Here is a 19334-nt window from a genome sequence, read left to right as displayed (position 1 = left end):
GGAAATGGTACCACAGCCACCACCACCAAGAGACCCAAGAGCGCGTCCCCAGCACTCAGCAACGTAGGCGGTAGCAGCGTCTTTCTCTTCCTGGCTAACATCCTCGTCCAGCTCTTCTACCTCAGCTGAGGTGACATGCCTCAGCCCTAGCTCCGGGCCCCCTGAGACAGCTGCCACCATCACTAGCAAGAGAAGCCCCCCCCCACCACCACCACCACGTCCCCGGGAGGGGTTGATGCCAGAGATGACCAGGCTGTGGGAATTGAGAGGCAGGGCCTTGGAGCTATGGGGGGGCAAGCGGCACCCAACTGGGGATCAATAAAGTTGTCCTGTACTTGGAGCGGGGTCCTGTGTGTGGTCACTGCACATCGCCGGGCTCCAAGAGCCTGGTTTGCAGCAGCACCAAGGATCTTCCCTTGCCCCCACCAGCAGGAGAGGTAGCGCCAGAGAGCTCCTACGCTAGCGTTCCCGTCCCAGAATCCCAGGGCAGAGGCCTCTCCCCTCAGGATCACCTTGCAGGGACATGGCCCAGAATCTGCCAGCCTCTTTAGTTGCATGTGCTTCACCCAGCCCTGGGTGTTTGGGAATGACGGTCCCAGAGGACCCGCCCCCCCCCCCCACTCCTGCCCCTGGACATCCCCAGTTGCAGAAGCTCAGAGAGTCCCTCACCCTATACCTGGGTATCTTCAGAATGGCAGATTCAGAGACCCACTCCCTCAGGCTCTTGGGGTCTCAGCCCCACAGGCACCCTCCTGTCCTCACCGGACACTGGACACTGATCCACCAGGGGTGCTGAGAAGGATGACCAGGAGGCCATCCACTTATATTCCACTGAACCCAGGCTGGGAAGGCAGGAAGGACACAGGTGCTCTAACCACTTCTAGCCTCCTGGGTCTGCAGTGGTGGTACTGGGAGCTGCAAGGAGGGAAGGGAGCCCCAGAGAAGCCCCCAAGGGCCTTGAGCTTCTCTGTCTCTTCCTAGAGGACCTTGGCCAAGGGGCTGAGAAGTGCCTGCTAGATCGGGGGATGGAGGGAGCTGTTCCTCTTCTATGTCCTGTCTTTTCGAGGCTGGGTTAAGAACCCAGACTCCCTGTCCTGGCTTCTTTGACTGAGAGGCCAAACCTTTGGGCCTTTAGACCGGAGTTGGGGGAAATTAAGAGGGACGCCAGTGGGCAAGGTCCTTGGGGGTGTGTCTCCCATTCACCTCTCCTGCCTGGCCCGCTGCAACTCCTTCACACTGAACTTCCAAGTCTTCACCCCTCGACTTATCTGCATCCCTAGAACACTTTTCCTCCGCCACCCTCTAGCCTGGCTGACTCCTTCCCCTCCTCCACATCTCAGCTGAGCATCCCTTCCTCCCAGCAGCCTGCCCTGTGCCCCTAAGTGGTTCAGGTTCCTCCTCTGTGCATCCTTCTACTTCCCTTCCTATCCTACCATTGAGTGTTATCACCCTACCTGTAGGAATCCTCCACTAGCCTGTGAGTTCTCTGAGGGCAGGTACCAAGGGGCTTGGCTTCTGTTTGTGCCCCACAGCTCAGTGGACCCATTTGGACCTGGCTCAGAGCCAGCTCTTGGAACCCATCATTTGGGGTGACAGCATAAAAGACCACACTCATCAGTTCGTCTGGGCCCAGGGCTCCCTCTGGTGGCCGAGGGAGGCCTTACAGCTGAGCCCCAGAACCAGAGCTGGGAGGAAAGAAGTAGGGCGAGTATAGGGCAAAGAAGGCAGGTGAACAAATCCTCACCCCATCCCCAAATATCAAGGTGCACAAAGATGAGGGTACCTGGGAGCATATTAGAAAACAGCTTATGTTACAACAACAACAAAAAACCTATAAAAACATTCCATCCCAGGGAAAGCCTCCAGGGCTGGGGAACGGGGGCGGTCAGAGCACATGGATGGTCCAGATCTGGGACGCCCGGTCCTTGGCCAGCTCCCACAGCACCGCATGGTCCTGGTCATAGCCCCGGCCGCCTGGGGGAAGGGGTGAGAGATGGGGAGATGGTCAGAGATTGCTGAGGACCCCACTGGCCGCAGCCCCCCCAGGTGCCTTCTCCCACATACAGGCCCCCTTACCCTTCACATCTAGGATCCGGCCTTCAAACATCTGGCTGCAGATGTGGCCCGATTCACTGATGCTCCACGTCTGGCGGGGCAGGCGGCTCTCAGCCCACAGCACCGCCTTGGAGCCTGTGCTGGGGGGCCCGATCACCTGCAGGCTCATGGTCGGGGCCACCTGAGGCCCCAGGAGGTCATCAGGGACTCCGCCAAACCCGACACCCTTAACACACACCCAGCTTCGAATCCTGGCTCTCAGGGACTGGGACCCTGGGCAAATCTCTTAATCCTTCTGTGCACTGGATTCCCTGGGGATGGGAACCTCTGAGTGCTGCCTGATGCAAGCAGTCCATGTGAAAAACCATAAAAGGTCTGGAAAAATAGCTCCTCCAGGAAGCCTCCTGTGACTGACTCCCAAAGCACAAGATTTCGCATCAGACAAGCTTCCACACACTAACTGCCTGTGTGACTTTCAGCCTGTTACTTAACTTCTCTGTGCTCCAGTTTCCTCACCTATAAAATGGGGAGTAGAGTAAGACCTGCCCCATAGTGCCCTCTGAGGATCATACGAGGCATTCATGTAGAGGGCTTACCACGGCACCTGCCACAGAGCCAGGTTCTCTCCCATTTCAAGTAAGAAGCAAAGCTCCTTCCGTGGCCTACAAAGACCCACACGCCCGTAACCTTTCTGACCTCCTCTCTCTTGCTACTTCCCTCCCTCCCTCCCTTCACTGCCGCCAGTGAGGGGAGCTGGCTAGTCCTGTTGCCAGGCAGGTTCCCACCTCAGGGCCTTTCCACCGCTGTTCCCCCTGCAGGGAGCACGCTTCCTGCAGATACCTACATGGCTGCCTCCCTCAAATGCCCCCACCTTCTTAGGAAGGGCTCCCCTTGTCAGAGCTACTGATACTCCCTGTTCCCCTTTCATTGATTTTTCCTCTCATGCACTTCTCATCCCCTAACGTACTGAGGTATTTTACTCATTTAAATGGTTTCTGTCTCTCCCCCACTACGATGTCAGCTTCGGAAGGGCAGGTGCTCAGGAAATGTTCGTGGAGTGAATCTATCCTTATTAATAGGATCCAAGGTCTGTCCCAGGATATCAGAGCTAGGAGTTCCCTTAGAAGTATCTGGTTCAACGCTCTCGTTTTGCAGATGGGGAACTGAGGCCCAGAGAGGAGCCCACACTGCCCAGGGGAGCAGAGCCTGCAGTCTTCCCCGCCTCCCCAGGGTCCTGGCAGGTGTGTGTCTCTCTCTGTCTCTCTGGCCCGAGGGCAGGTCCTGCTTCCCCACGCAGGGAACCTTCGAGTGCCTGGGGCTCTGGTGTTCCCGTCCCAGCCCCTCAACCAGTACCTGGTTCTTCAGCAGCCCATGCTCGTAGTACCAGACGCAGCTGCCTCCCGCTTGGGGCTCAGAGACCACCACACGGCCCGCCTTCATGTCCTCCACGTGGTCTGGCACCGCCAGGAATCCCCTCAGTGCGGCATTCCAGAGGCGGAAATAAGCCCGGCGCTGGGGGGGGGGGGGAGCAGGGGGAGCGGAGAGTGAGAGGTCCCTGGGGCAGGGATGCTCCCAGCTGGGCACCCGACACCCTCAGCTCGACACCCTCAGCTCGGGAGCCACGAGCATCCCCAGCCCCCCAAGCCCTCCCTCCTGCCCCGAAGCCTTCCTTGGCCCTGCTTCTTCTCTCACACACGTGTATCAGGGGTGCATCCGTGGTGCACACCCACGACCACAGACACCACACGCACAGGGACACACCGGCAGAGATGCCCCAGGTCCCCGTGGTTGGGCAGAAGTTTGCCGCAGCCACAAAGCCACAGACACACGCAGCCCCCCCCCCCCCCACCAGCCGACTCCACACCCCATGTTTGCTAACAGGATGGATGCAGGTAGGAATACAGACATGCGCACACACACCCGTGCTGAAGAAGAACACTGGCCCGGGTGTGGGGCAGACACCCGGTTGTCACACATCAGACCAGGCTCTGCCACAGATCAGCCGGGGGTCTTGGATCGTGGTGACGGTAATAGCAGTCAGAGGAACCACCGCTAACCCACTCAAGCACCGTTCTAAGGGCTTTACAAACATTATTTATCTTCAGTCCTCAAGACAACTCCATCACATGTGTTATCCCCATTTTATTTCTTTTTAAAGATTTTTTTTTTTTTTGGCTTTTTTGTAAGTAATCTCTACACCTAACGTGGGGCTCGAACTCACAACCCCGAGATCAAGAGTCGCATGCTCTACCGACTGAGCCAGCCAGGTGGCCCCTACGTTATCCCCATTTTAAAGAGGTCCATGGAGGTACAGTACTTGCTCAAGATTGCAGAGCAAATCCTTGTCCACTTCTGTGGACCTTCATTTCCCCATCTGTAAATGTGGGGGCCGGAGAGAACCTCCAACCCTTCTTCTAGCAATGCTGTCCTAAGAGTCTGTGAATCTAGGGGCCACACAAAGATCCTCATACAAGGACACACGCTGTCTCAACAGTGTCACAAAAGCAGGCACAGGTAGTCATTTACACACCTCCCACACAACCACGTCACCTCCAGAGCACAGACACATGGATACAAATAACATCACAGCCACAGAAATACCCTGAGAGGGCATGCGCGCGCGCGCGCGCGCCCCATGGCCACGCCTCCACAACAATGCGCATGTACATCAATGAGAAGCAGGTCCAGACATGCGTTCTCAGACCTGGAGAAACCCAAGCGTTTCCAGGTGTTCCAGTGTTTCCCAGAGGGAGGCACATGAGATGATTTTTAGTCCTAAGTGGATAAACAGATGGCTAAAAATTTAATGGTTGTGTATTTATTATAATGCCAATTAAAGAAAAATCATACACACACACCAAACCCATGATTTTATGGATATCAGTCCCTAGCATAAGGATAAAGTGAAGACAAAAAGTGAGTTGGTTTAGAGAAAAATATTAAGTAGATAATGGTTCAAGAGGAACGACAGTGTGGCAAAACTGTGGCAAAATTGTGACAAAAGTACCCAAATGCTGAGTTTGGGAAACATGGGAAGCACACGGCCCGAAAGACCGGCACAGACACACACAACCCGACTCGCTACCCACCTGCTTGATGGGGTAGAGGGAACCCAGCCTCTGCGTCCCGCTGTACGTCAGCCAGTTGGTGATCTCGCAGCTGCCCACCAGCCACTGGCGGCCCCGGAAGTCACTGTGCTCACACAGCACCCAGCTGGGCCCCACAGGTGCCGGAGATGCAGAGAGCAAGACAGATAGACAGGTGGAGGAGAGGCACAGATGTCAGAACATTCTCCACCTCCTTTTCTCTCGTGCTGAGACTCCTCTGCCTGGTGTTAGGGTCCCGAGAGAGGAGAGGGGGGCCGGGAAGTGGATTTCGGATTTGCAGGGCAGAGGAGGGTCCTGGAGGATCCAGGCTGGGGTCCAAGGCCCTCCTCACACTGCCCCTCTCCCTCCCTCTTGGCTGGGGGCAGGGAGTGGAAGGGAATGGAAAGGGGCAAGAGGCCAGGGACCCAGCCCTCACTCCCTAGCAGCCCCTGCCCTTGAGCTCGCCCAACACACTCACACGCCCCCCCTGATCCGCACGGACAGCACGTGGTTGTTGAAGCCCTCGGCCTGCAGGCTGCGCACCTCCCTGTCCAGCTCGATCTCCTTCCCCTCAAAGCACTCCAGTCCGTACAGAAAAATGGAGGGCTCTGAAAAGTGCTGGGGCCGGGGGCATGGAAAAGCGGTGAGGCCGAGAGAGCCCCAGCCCCCACCTCGGCCCCAAATTCCAGATACTCCAATCCCCAGATCCATATTTCAGGCCCTCTTCCCTCCTGAGCTCCGCCCCACAGGGCCCTGGACTCCTGGACACTGGCAGCTGGGTGTCCCCCAGATTCTCAGATGCAGCATGTGCCAGAGTGGGCCCCCCGCGGCCCCCTCAAACCTCCTCGCAGTGCCAGTTAATGGTGCTTCTAAGAGTAGTAATTATAGCAGTAATTATGTCGTTCTCATGTATTCAGGGCTTACCACCCGCCAGATTCTGTGCTAAGTGCTTTACCTGACCTCATTATAACTTCTCAACAACCCTGTAAGGTAGGTGCTGTTTTTATCATCCCTGCTTAACAGAAGGGAAACTGAGTCTGGAGAAGATCAAACCACTTGCTCAGGTCCCTAGAGCTGGGCTTCAGAACCACGTCTGTCTGCCTGCAGAGCCCAACGTGTACTTGTAAAGCTTGGACTCAGCAGCGAGGCTGCCTCAGGGAGAACTCATCTCTGCCTGTCACCACCTTTGTGGCCTGGAGCAAGTCGCACGACCTCTCTGTGCGTCTGTTTCACATCTGGAGAAGGGAGCTGATGGCAGTGACAAAGCTCATCGGATTAAGTGCAGGGGAAGCATTTTACACACCACCTGGAGCTCGGCGGTCACCGTCTGCTGTGCTGCCGTGGCTGGCCCACCCCGTCCTCCAGACTCCGGTTCCTTACTATGGCCGGGCCGCTTCCCTCCATCTCCTCCCCAGCCCAGGGTCCATCCTTCCCCCTCTCCCTTACTGGAGCGGCAACCCTACTGCCTTGTCCCCGCCCACCCATCCTCCCCACACAGCAGAGCCAGCCCTCTGTCCCACTCCTTCCCGCACAGAAGCCCCTCTCCGCAGTCCGGCCCCTGCCCCCCGATCACCTGAGTGCTAGTCCCTCCTGTCCCTAGACCACCTCTATATCTGGGCACACCACTGCCTTGTCATCTTTATGTCAGTGTGGCCATGGGTTCCTTGAAGGCAGGGCTGTGTCTGATTTATTTCAGCCTCCCCAGGACCTGTCACGGTGGGTGCTCAATAAATCTCTAGTAAGTCAAACTGCCTTTGAAGCCATGGGTTCGGAGGGACCTGGGGTGGTTCTGACGATGACTGGCTTCAAGCTCCAGCAGCTTAGCCAACAGTGAGAAGAGACCCGGTACCCGGCATGCCCCCAGCAACACCTCCTGCCCCAGGGGTTGCCTGGACCTGGACAAGGTTACTCACCAGGGGTACCTTCTGGAGAGAGCCCAGGACTGTGGAGGCTAGGCAGCCCATGGCTGTGAGAGTGGGGAACTCGCCCTCGGAGAGAATGTGTTGGTCACCCTCAAAGTTCTTCTCATCAAACAGGATCCAGCTGGGGAAGGGGAAGAGTAGGAGGATGTGAGTAGGTATCTGAGCTTGTCCCATCCTGTGCTTGGCCTGCCAGGCCCTCTGAGATGCAGCAGAGTGGAGGCGGACTTGATTGTGACCCCCACTCCCCGCTCCAAGCCCATGGGAGGTCAAGGATGAACAGGTCCTGCAGCAAGAGACTGAGGCCAAGGCTTCAGAAATGACTGGATGAAATCATACTGCCCCTATGGAGGGAAATTTGGCAATATGAAGCAAAACTCTATGCACAATCACTCAGCAGTCCCATTTCTCGGAATCTCGAAACCTCCTTCAAAAATCTGAAATGGTGCATGCACAAAGTTCTTCGTGCAGTGTGGGTGGCCATGGCAGAGTGGAAGCAGTCTAAATGTCCATCAACAGGGGAGAGTTGATTAAACTAAGAATGTAGAGTATAATAACACAGCAGTAAAAAGGAATGAGGAAGAGCTCTTAAAGGGATATAAAATGATCTCTAAACTGTTAAGGAAAAACAAACAAGGGGCAGAACAGTGTTTATAGTATGCTTCCCTTTTGAAAAACTGAGATATAATGCACATACCATAAACTTCATTCTTTAAAGTGTACAATTCAGTGGTCTTTAGTATTCGCCAGGTTGTAGTACGCTTCTTTTTGTGTAAGAAAATGGGGAAAGGGGGCAACAAATATATTTGGTTTCTATAGTTATATACAAATTTATATATGAGAGTATACTCGCTTATATTTTCAAAAAGAAACAATGGATGAGTTAACTAAACACTGAAAAAACAAAAGATTACCTATGAGGGAGGGAGGGGAAAAGATCACAGGGATAGAGATAGGTCCTACTGATTGACTTAGCTTTGGAACTGCTCTGGACTGAATGTGTCTCCCCAAAATTCCTATGTTGAAGCCCTAACCTCAAATATGATGGCCTTTGGGAAGTTCAGATGAGGTCAGGAAGGTGGGCCTCATGATGGGTATAGTGTCCCTATACAAGGGGAAGGCACAGGAGCGCTCTGTCCACAACATGGGGACACAGGAAGAAGGCAGCTATTTGCTAGCCAGGAAGTGAGCCCTCGCCGGAGAGCCGAGAATGGGCCTGCACCTTGACCTTGGACTTCCCAGCCTCTAGAACTGTGAGAAAATAAGTTCCTGTTTTTTAATTCTTCCAGCCTATGATATTTTGTTACAGCAGCCCAAGCTAAGACAGGGACACTGTAAATTTTTTATGTAATTAAAAAACAATTAAGTAAAAATGGAAAGTATTCCTAAAAATTTAAATAAATTAAATAAAATAAATGAACCTAACTGTATATCAGGTTGGTGGCATAACCACACACACTAAAAGTATTATTTCAAATGTCTTAAAAATGATATTTTGAACTGCACATACCAAGTGGGATGTTGGTGAATGTCCCGAGGACAAAAAGAACCACAGAGAAACCTCAAACAGTTTTCACTGCTTTTTACTGTTAGTAATATTAGTAATATAGTTTTGAAACATCCAGCTTCCATCTAAATACCATTGGAATCGGAGTCCCTTGGCAGATACCTAAATCCAAGTTTAGGGCAAAAATGTACAAAATGATCCTGGAGCATCTTATTATACCAGGAAAACAAGGAAATTATAAAAAACCTATTGGAGTCGCATCAAAAGCAGACAATTTGAAGGGGCTCTCATTTGTCAAAGAGAGAACGATTAGAGCACACAAAAGAATAGTAACTCCAATGGACGGAGGCATTTCAATTACATATAAATCCATGAGTTCATAACAATACTTAAAAAATATTTCATTAGCTCTAGCGGTTGCTAGGGCACCAATTCAGAAATTATTCTGAAAATTGATCAAGAGAAACTGATCCTTGGGAAAGGATCAAACTGCCTTTTTTATATAAACTATTTTGGGTAAACAAATAATAGAAAAGGAAAGCTCTTCTTTATAGAGGTATTCCAGCTAACATATGTAGAAGGAATACCAAAAATCTTAAAATCATCATTTTGTAACCTCTAAAGAAATAAGGGGTCTAGGCAATTATCATCAGTGGATGCTAATACCATTAGGTGAGAGGTAAATGACAAATCTTATTTTTTTTAAATGGCAAATCTTACAATGTAGGGATCTTGATATCATTAAAAGTGGGACAACCAGGTATGTGCCTGAGGTAATGTAGTAAAAAGTACAGGGTACCACTTATATAGTCTTCTTGCCAACAGAACAAAACACCCTGAATCTCATCAAGCCTCCAGATCTACCAGTTTACAGGAAATATGGGACACAAAGGGAAAAAAGGCACCCGAAGGAAGCAATAAGCCAAATTCAGAAGATGGGAAACTTACAGGGCAAATTATTGGTTTTCTTTTCTTTTTGGGGAGGGGGAAGGGGGGACGCAGAAGGAGAGGAAGAGAGAGAATCTCAAGCAGGCTCTACCCCCAGCGCGGAGCCAGACACAGGGCTCCTGGGGGGCTCGATCTCACCACCCTGAGATCAAGACCTGAGCCAAAACCAAGAGTCCGTGGCTTAACCAACTGTGCCACCCAGGCACCCCTATTGGTTTCTTTAAACAAATGAATGATATAAAACAAAAAGAAAGGAGGGAAACTGCTATAAATTAAAGACCAAACTGACCAAAAGCAATGTGTGGACCTTGTTTGGATCCTGAGAAAAACAAATCAATTTCACAAAGGCACTTTTTTAAGACAACGGGAGAAATCTGAACATGGCCTGGGTATTAGGTAACACTAACAAACTACTGTTAATTTTATTAGCTGTGATAATAAATTATGGCTATGTGGGTTGGGGAGAGTCCTTTCTTACTAGAGATACATATTTAAGTATTTACCTGTAAAATTTTATGTTGGGTCAGGGATTTTAAATGCTCCACTAAAAAAAAAAAAAAAAAAAGCAGAGAGATAGATGAAACAAGATTGGAGTTCTTTATCCTATACTACCTACAAGTTTTACGTTTTCCATTAAACCTTTATTTTGCTTGGTTTGCTTTAAGATTGAATGATTCGGGACAGAATAGCTAATCTCAAGGAAGCCGAAGGAAAGAAATCATTTCAAAGACCTTCCAGCAGCCTGGATTTCCAAGTTGAGTTAAGCGCTCGGGGCAGGTGCGGCAGGTGCGCCCCGCTTCTCCCCTCCCCCACGTCCTCACCTGCCCCCGTGGACACGGCAAGACTGGACCTGGAAGCAGGCGGGCAGGGAGGTCTGGTCATCCTCGAAGGAGATGTGGTCGCCCAGGAAGTCGGGGCCGGAGAAAAGCTGAATCTGCAGGTAGAGACATGAAGAGCTGAGAATGGAGGGCGATGGAGTGGGACAGAGAGAATAGGGAAGAGGAGACAGGCCCCTCACCAGCTCCTTACCTTTGAGACAAAGTGCAGATTGTGCTCGCCGACCTGAAGGGAGGGCCCAAAGTTTCGAGACTTAAGGAGGGTACCAGCCTCTAGCCTCAGTTTCCCGACTCTTTCCACAGCAATCCCGTCGCTCAGGCCCGTGTTAGCTCCGCCCCTTCCCAGGGGCCCCGCCCCCGCGCTCCCCGCTCGTGTCTTCCAGCCCCGCCCCCGCAGCGGTGGGCCCCGCCCAGGCCCCAGGGCCCCGCCCCCCGCGGCTGGCGCGCACCTGCAGGACCGGCTGCAGCGAGGCGAGGGCGCTGTTGCCCGCGCCCCAGTCATAGCAGTTGCGGTACACGCCCTTCTCCAGCACGTACTGCTCCCCGGAGAAGCCCACCTTCTGATAGGCCACCCACCTGCAGGGAGGGCGGAGCCCGGGTCAGCGGGGCGGAGCCGGCGCCTCCGAGGAAACCGCTCCTGGCCCGCCTCGCTCCCGGAGCCGGGGTCACTCACACGCCGCTGAGCACGTGGATGGCCTGCGTGTGGGGGCCGTGTCGCGCCAGCTCCACGTCCGGCAATGCCTCTCTCACCTCCACGCCATGCCCCTCGAAGTCCATGGCCTCAAACAGCACCACGGCCGGGTCCCCAAAGTCCTGGGCCCCAGGGATAGTCAGGTCTCTCCTGCCCACCCACGGAAATCCCTGGGAGTGCCCAGACCCCGGGGACGCAGCCCACCAGGGGACTTTGCAGTAAGGAGATCAGTGTGGCCTGGGGAAGAGCAGCCCGAAGGCAAGAGGCTAGACCTCAGGGAACACTTCCAGGTGCTCTGGAGAACTGGGAAAAAGGACACAATTGTACTTGCGGGCGGGGCGGGGGGCGGGGTGGGAGATGTCTGGCTGTGGCCACAGGCAGAGGGATGGCCCAATTGCCCTTGCTTACCGTCCGGATGACCCGCAGGGAGGTCAGCCCCTCGTCAAAGCCTCCCCAGTGTGACCAATCAGCATACTCCCCCTCCTCCAGCAGATACTGGTGGCCCCGGAAGCCTGCCTTCTGGTAGCCCACCCAGCTGGGGGAAGGCGGAGGCGGACAAACAGACTTGGTCAGGAAGGCCCACGGATGTGTAAGACAGCTGCCCCCACCCCTAGGCAGCCTGGGCCATTCCCCAACCCCACTGTAGAGGCCAGAAGGGAGGATGAAGTAGGAGGAAAGTTTCAGAGTCCTCACCAGCCCCCAAGAACTCGCAGGGACCCCACAGAGACCAGGTGGGGGCTCTGGCTGTCCTCTGGCTGCTGAAGGTTGTAGATGTCTCTGCTCACTTCCCAGCTCTGGCCCTGAAATCCTGTGGCCTCATAAACCACAACCTGGGGGAAAGGGGGTGGTGTGAGGGTGGTGGGGAGCCATCTGGACTGAAACACACCCAGCCAGCCCAGGGAGGCCCTGCCCAGCGTTAGTTAGCCCAGAGCTAAGTCCTCCCCCTCTCACTAAGCTCCATTCTCTTAGGTAACTCCGGTCTCTTCTCTTACCTCTAACCTCCTTACACACCAAAAGCCAGTTCCCAGTGAGCCCATAGGATTCCACCCTCCCAAACCCAGCTTCTGTTCCCCAGCACTCTCCTCCCCTGTCTTCTGGTCCAGACTATGATAGCCACACGCATATACACATCCCACCCAAAGGCCCTCTTCCACCCTGCAGCGCAGACTCCTACCTTGGGCTCCCCTGGCTTTTCCACACTCGGGCAGCCCTGCAGAGGAGAGAGAGCTGAGACACCAGCCCAGAGGTAGAGGAAGAAGACAGATGGGGCTGGTAATCCAGGATTTACTTGATCCTGAGACCCCTAGAAATGGCCAACCCCTTGTCTTCCCTCTGCCCCAGCCCTTGGGCTAATTCCCCCTCTCCCAGATCCCACTCTCAGCAGGAGCCCCCCAGGCCCTGCCTCTTCCCCCAACCTGCAGGATGAGGTAACTTGTGACCACTTGCCCCTTACCAGTCGCATGGGCTTCAAGGAGCCCACCCTGGGGTCTGATGTACCCCAGGCCTCTGAGGTGGGGTACTCTCCAGGCTCCAGGATGCAGGGAGTGTCTTCAAAGAAGGGTTTGGGGTACAGCAGCCACCTGGGGGGGGAGGAGGCAGAAAGGCAGCTGTGGCCCAGATACCCAGGGACACAGATTGGTGGATGGGGGGAAGGTTTAAAGGGGAGAAGAAGGTTTAGGGGAAGAGGCCCCCATCGAGTCGATGCTGGAGGATATTTCAGACCCCCATAATCTCTTGCAGTAGCCACTCCATCCATCCCCGTTCCTCTGGCCTGGCACTCTCTAATTTCTCACAGCTGGAGAGTTCTTTCCTGCACACATACCTGCTTAGGGGCCCGCAGTAGTTCCCCGTTAGCCCCACAATATAGTCCAGCTGCACAGAGGCCCTTTGATCTGTCCCCCTGCCATACTCCTGGCCCTCACATCTCCCCACCTGCTGCTTTCTTGGGCCAGACTGAACTTTCAAGGCTTAGATCTCTCACCTCTGGGCCTTTGCCGGTGCTGTTCCCTCTGCTAGATATACTCTTCCCCATTCAATTAACAAATATTTAGGGGCATCTACCCCATGCCAGTCCCTGCTTCAGGCATCAGGGAGAGAGTAGTGAACAAAACATACAAAGTCGCCCATGCCCTGCTCTCATTATGCTGAGATTCTTCTGCGGCCAATTCATCCCAGCTGAGGCGTCTCCTCCTCCAGGAGGGTTTCTCTGACCTCGGGTTGGTTTGGTGCTTTTCGTGCTCCCCCACCCCAGGACTCCGATTACCACTGCCTTCTTACTTGCGCGTCCCCTCCAGTAGACTAAGCACTTCTTGAGGGCAGGAGTTGTGTCCTGTCGCCTCTGTGTCCCCAGCACCCAGCACAATGAATGTTAAATGAAGGGATTCCAGAATTGCCCTGACTCACAGTCCTGCAGAGACAGTGGCAGATGCCACCTGCAGGGGCCTCTCCGGGCCCTGGGAGTCCTCCAAGGCATCCGTTAGCTTCACTTGCTCCCCCTTGAGGCCCTCCTCAGAGTACAAGATGATCTCTGGGCTAATGTAGTCCTGCGGAAGAGAGGTGGAAAAGGGAGTGTAAACAGCCCCCCTCAGAGACTACCCCCCACCCCCCCCCAACTGCTTTCCCAAGCCTGTCCAGCCAGGGCCCCAGGGTGCTCCTGGGAGACCTTTGTGGCCATCTCCAAAGAAGCCAGAGGGTGACTAGAGTGTTCTCTGCAAGGTGGGCCAGACAAGCCTGAGACCAAAGCCATCTCTTTGGTGCTGGACCTTTGGCACCTGTGACCAAAGTTCCCAGCAGGAGCCTGCCAAGTGCCATATGCCGTTCGCCTTGCCTCTGGGTAGCCTGATAATCCAACCCAGAGATGAAGAGGGTGGACAGCTATTTCCTGAGTCTAACTTTGACTCTTCCTTTGTAAACAATTCCTGCCCTAGTCCAGACTGGCTTCTACCTGCATCTTACCCGGGGCAGCAGCGGATCCTCTCTGCATTCTGGGTGTTTCTCTCCCGCTAAGAATCATTTCATTCCCTCGCTCCTTCAGCAAACGCTTATGAAGCCCCTACTGAGTGCAAGGCACTTCGCTAAGGGCATGTCCTACTCCATCTCAGTTGGCCCTCTCAACAGGCGTTCTTACTCCATTCACAGGCTAGGAAAGTGAGGCTCAGCGAAGTTAGGCGGCCCGCCTGAGGGCACAAAGCCTGGACGTAGCAGGGCAAAGAACAGAGCCATGTAGTTTTTGTTCACTGTTGCAACCAGCACCTCCCACGAGCCTGGCATACACTTGGCGCCCAATCCATGCTGAATGAATGAAATGAAACTAGGGCCACCTGACTTCAAAGCTCTCGTTTTTTCTCTTCTATCTCATTACTTCCTACATGAAGATGAATTTATTGTGAGAAGCTCACAATAAACTGACCACAAACATTCGTGTGTTTCTGGAGAGGCTTTCAAAACCATTCCCTCCTTTGCATAGCTGGGCCACTGCCCTGGTTATGACTCGTCAGCTCTCGCCCTCTTACCCAGAGGATTGCAACAGCTCCGTCTTGGAGTTATTCATACTTTAATTAAAAAAAAAAAAAAAAAAAGTCTGATAGGCCCTGCTTTTAGAGTTAGGGCTTTCTCTTCTCCCTAGTGGCCAAGACGGTTTTGTCAAGCTTAAGTTTGGTAGTTTGTAAATTTGTGGTACAAAAACAGTATTGTTTTTTCCCACTTTACAGATATGAAACTATAATGTTGACTCTGCCTTTTCAAACCACACACCTCTCCCTTCAAATTCAGAGGTGCCCCTCACCTGGAAATCACAGCCCTGCCTGGTCTTCCTGAGTCCCGGATATCTCCTCCTGGTAGCCAGAGGGATGTTTATAAATCCCTAATCTGATTATATGCTTTTCCTGCTTCAAGTCCCACCCTCATACCCTACCTTGACCATGAGTCCTGCAGGGCAGAGAGCAGGTCTCCCCCACCCACCCACTGCTTGGCATGGTGCCTGGCACACAGCAGACATTAACCAGTATCTGTGAGCAAATGAACAAACATCGTAGCACCTTGGGCCAGACCATGGACCTGAGATCCTGGGCCTGGGGGGGGGGGGGGGGCAGCACCCACAGCCACTCCCACCCATTTCTGTTGCTCTAACCAAACCCTTCTCCAAGTCCAGCTCAAATTTCCCCAGGCTGCTCCCCCAAGCTGGGGCTTGGCCTCTGTCTGCCCCCTGCGTCCCCAAGCCAGGCTGAGCACCCCAGAACTCCTTTCTTCCACAGGTGGGGCTCTGAGGTCAGGAATCCATAGTAAGCCCCCTTCAGGCTCCTCACCCATATGAGTTCTCCCGGCCATTCCAACTCCAGGCACCTGAGGGTGTCCCCATCCTCAGGGCCTGGAGCCTGGGGAAGACGGGGCAACATCTGGGGCCCACTCCCAACCACTCACCCGGACAACCCGCCTCAGGGAGCCAATGCCTTGGGTGCTCCACGCTGGCCCCGAGACTCCTAAATCCGCATCTCCTTCAGGCACGACCAGCTTCCGGCCCCGGAACTCTGGCTCTTCGTAGAGCATCCAGCTGTGGGCACAGAGACCCAGGGTCACTGGTAGGGAGAGGATGTAGCCACAAAGCAGGGTGGCTGAAGGGGTTTCTGCCAGGTTGGCCTAGGTACATCTCACCACCCTGACATCCCCCAGGTCCACAAGCAGCCCCCTGCCTCGCCTTGGCAGTCAGCACTCACCAGCCTCGAACCACCCTTACAGAGGCCATGCAGGCCCAGCCAGAGGTGTCGGCGGTGTCCTCCCAGACCTCCCTGCTGCTGCCTTGGCAGCCAGGCTCTGAGAAGAGGATCATCTGGAGAGGACACAGAGGGAATCCTCAGGCCCTGTCCCCAGATCCCCGCCTCCCCCATGGCCTCCCCCCGCCTTACCTTTCCAGGCCTGATGTTCAGCTTGCCCTGGGTCTTCAATGCTGGGCTCTGGCATGGAGGGAGGTGATAAAAAGTCTTATGGTGTGGCCTCCTTACTGCCTCCCCACAACCTGTCATTCCAAGGATCCCACATGTTCCCTATTGGCCTCCACTCCCAAAGAGCTGGCCCACAGAGAATGTCACCAACCTCCAGGGACCTCATCACCCCATCCCAGGGGGTGAATGCCTATCACTCCCTTTCCCCAGCTTCCAAGAGATCAGAGCCACTAAGCCCTTTGGACTCCACAGCACAAGCCTTCTGCTGTGTGAATAGGGAAACTGAGGCCCAGAAAGATGTAGCTTGTATAAGATCACACTGAACTAGACATCACCAAGCCTCTGGCTTCTTGAGACTCTCTTCCCAGTGCCACGATCCTCATACCATCCAAACCCTGCCCCAGATGAGGCCAGGAGCCCTCCCTTGCTCATCGAAGACCTCACTCACCCACCCCTCCGGGGGCCGGGCACAAGCAGGCTTCTCCAGCAGTGGCCTTTCGCTGCACAGCAGGGGCAGCTGTCCTGGCACCTTCCTGAGCCCCGGTGTCATGTGGGGTGTCAGAGCAGATAGTTTTGTGCCCAGTGGTTCCGAGGTGGGGGACTCCTGCGTGGTGGGCACCAGACCACCAAAGAGAAGGCTGCCTCCAAGACGGGAAGGGGGCCTGCCCCCTGCTTGCCACTCTGGCCCCAGCTCTGGGTGGGGGCCCTTGGCATCTGCCACATGTTTCTTCATCATCTCCAGAGGAGAACAAGAGACCTTGGGGGGCCTCGCAGGGTGAGAGTCCCAGGAGGGGTTGGACCCGGCTTTCTCCTGTCTACGTTGGAGCTTCTCATCGTCGCTTAGGTAGGGGTTCTCTGGTTCTTCCTCCTCCTCTTCCTCCTCCTCTTTCCCTTCTAGTGTGGGTGCCTCCTGGGGGCTGGGTCCCAGCACCCCTGGTCCGGGCTGGTCCTCCTCGATGGCGGGCAGCGTAGCATACATAGCCAGGTAGGAGGAGCGGGGGGCTCGTGGCAGCCGGTGAGTGCGGAGGATCTCGGGGGGCTCCATGCTCCGCAGAGTGTCCAGGAAAATCTCCAGGTCAGCAGCCAGGGCCACCTCCTCCTCCCTGGATGTCTCTGGGAACATCTTGCCCTCGGTGGAGTCAGGGACAAGCTGGGCCTCCAGGCTGGCCTCTACTCCCATCAGCACTGGAGCAGGTGGGCCTCCTGGGCTGGGGGACACCTTGCCCCCTGAGGAGGGGGCAGGGAGAGCAGCAGCATCCTGGACAGCCACTTTCTGGGTGGGAGATGGGGCAGCAGAAGCACCAGGACCCTGGACAACCTCTTTTTGGGTGGGGGATGAGATGGGGCTCACTTCAGAGCCCTCAACAGCCTCTTCCTTTTGGGGTGATGGGATAGTGGAAGCAGTCAGGCCTCGAACAGCCTTGTCCTTGCTGAGAGAAGAAGCAAGGCCGCCGTTAGTACTGTGGACAGCCTCTTTTGGGGTGCTAGGGCTGCCTTCTGGGGCCTGGACAACCTTGGTTGGCTTGGGGGATGAGGGGGCAGGAGCACCAGGGCCCTGCTCAACCTCCTTCTGGGTGGGGGATGGGTCAGCCTGGACACCGGGGCCCTGCGCTACCTCCTCCTGGGTAAGGGAGAAGATAGGGACATTTTCAGAGTCCTGAACAAACTTATTCCTTGGGGAGGATGGAGCAGAAAGCCCTCCTGAGCTTGGGACTGCCTTCGTTCTTGTAGAGGTTGGCGGAAGAGGCTGTCCAGGGACTGTAACAACCACCTCGCTCTTCACCTTGGGCAGTATGGTGGCAGGAGAGGGATTTGTGAACCCTTCCCTTTTTACAGAGGGCAGGGCCTGGGGTCCCCTGGGCTTGACAGTGAGCTGGGTCCTGGGGTGAGTGGGCACTGCAGGCTGCTCTGGGGGGCGGACTGGGTCCAGGGAGGGGGTAGGGGTCTGGCGTCTGGGAGAGGAGGGTGACGGTGCATGGCCCTGAGAAATCTGGAGAGGGGGCTGGGTGGGGCTGGAGGCTCCCTGCACCCTTGGGACCTCATGGGCTCTGGAATCTGGGGCTCTGCTCTGGTCTTGGTCTGGGTGAGCTGCAGGGACTTCCCGGTTCTGAGGTGGGTGAACGTCCTCTGGGATGCGTGCAGGGACCAGAGCAGGTTTGTCCTTTGGCTCTGCCATCCCTGTCTCAGGGAGCTTCCCCGAGCCCACACCCCCTGTGCCGCCGCCCAGACCCGGACTCCTTGGCACAACAGCCATGGGCCTGGGAAGCCGGCTGGCAGGGGTGCTACGCTCAGCAGGTACAAGGCTACTTAGCAGCTCCCGGGCTTGACTGCGGCTTGGTGAGCCCTCAGCCTGGGGGCTCACCACCACCGCCCGTACGGCGCGAACAACTTTGCGGCCCCTCGGCAGGGCCTCGCCCGACAGCACCGGCCCCACGGTCACAGAGCTGTTCACCCGTCGCTCCAAGTGCCCTCCCACCACCACGGTGGTCTGCATGGTGCGTGTCACCCGATGTTCCTCGAGGATCCGGGGGCTCCCGCTGATGAGACTGACACCTGGGTGGGGGCTTGGCTCACGGGGCCCAGGCAGGGGCAGCAAAATCTCAGTCCTGGCCACGGCTCCCAGGTGTGTTGGCTCAGTCCTGGGCTCTGGGGGGCTGCCATCACCCTGGCCTACGGCCTCCTTCAGCCTTCCCACTGGCCTTTTCTCCTTAGGGAGTAGCGTGTACTTCTTAGAAAAGATGGGCCCATGGCTCTGGCAGCTCTTGGAGCTGGACCCATCTCGGGGTCCCTGGTAATTTACAGTCATTTCTTCCCGTGTTGCAAAGCCATTGACTTCCTCTCGACAGTGGCTGTACTTGAGCATCTCCCGGGGGGCTTCTGTCTGCTCCCCCGACACCAGGGACATCTTGTGAAAATGGTGTCTCATCTCTTCCTGGGCAGGGGGCAGCCGCCGCCACATCAGCATGGTGCTCACCACTGGGGCCTCAGCCTGAGCCGGGGGCCCGCCCGCCTCCTCCATGTTGCGCCCTGGCAACCTGTCCCGAGGTGTCCTCGGCTCCCTGTGCTCCAGCTCCCTGCAGATGTTGCCAGAAGAAGAGAGATAGGGTCAGGGGGTGGGGAGGGTGGCTCTCGGCAGTACAGAGTAATGACCCCTGCCAAGCTCAGGCTCGGTCACCCCACGCAACTCATTTGACTTTCTGGACCTTTGTTTCTTCACCTGTAAAATGGGCGTGCTACTCCCAGCTCTCCCACCATCTCCCCACTTTCAGATGATCCCCAATGCCAGGGTCCTTCAAGGGGTGAAGCTGAGGCCTGAGCCTGGAAGGAGAGAGAAGGGAGAGAGCAAAAAAGCCTA

At 55.3% G+C, this 19334-nt stretch overlaps 1 protein-coding gene across 1 annotated transcript; it reads right to left on the bottom strand.

The window, feature by feature from the left end:
• Positions 1-1885: 1885 nt before the first annotated feature.
• CRYBG2 (crystallin beta-gamma domain containing 2) lies at positions 1886-18998 on the bottom strand. The gene is made up of 19 exons (XM_032417886.1): positions 16428-18998; positions 15944-15991; positions 15755-15867; positions 15462-15591; positions 13446-13585; positions 12496-12622; positions 12217-12252; positions 11736-11872; positions 11451-11577; positions 11025-11164; positions 10801-10927; positions 10545-10577; positions 10337-10449; positions 7055-7184; positions 5620-5759; positions 5145-5268; positions 3409-3567; positions 2077-2236; positions 1886-1974 (listed from the first exon to the last, which is right to left on the bottom strand). Exons 1-19 carry the CDS (start codon positions 18996-18998, stop codon positions 1886-1888), a joined length of 4644 nt encoding a protein of 1547 aa, XP_032273777.1.
• Positions 18999-19334: the final 336 nt, after the last annotated feature.

The sequence above is a fragment of the Phoca vitulina genome, unplaced genomic scaffold (genome assembly GCF_004348235.1).
Source record: "Phoca vitulina isolate PV1807 unplaced genomic scaffold, GSC_HSeal_1.0 scaffold2, whole genome shotgun sequence".
Classification (NCBI taxonomy): domain Eukaryota; kingdom Metazoa; phylum Chordata; class Mammalia; order Carnivora; family Phocidae; genus Phoca; species Phoca vitulina.
This window is presented reverse-complemented; position numbering and strand designations above follow the sequence as displayed.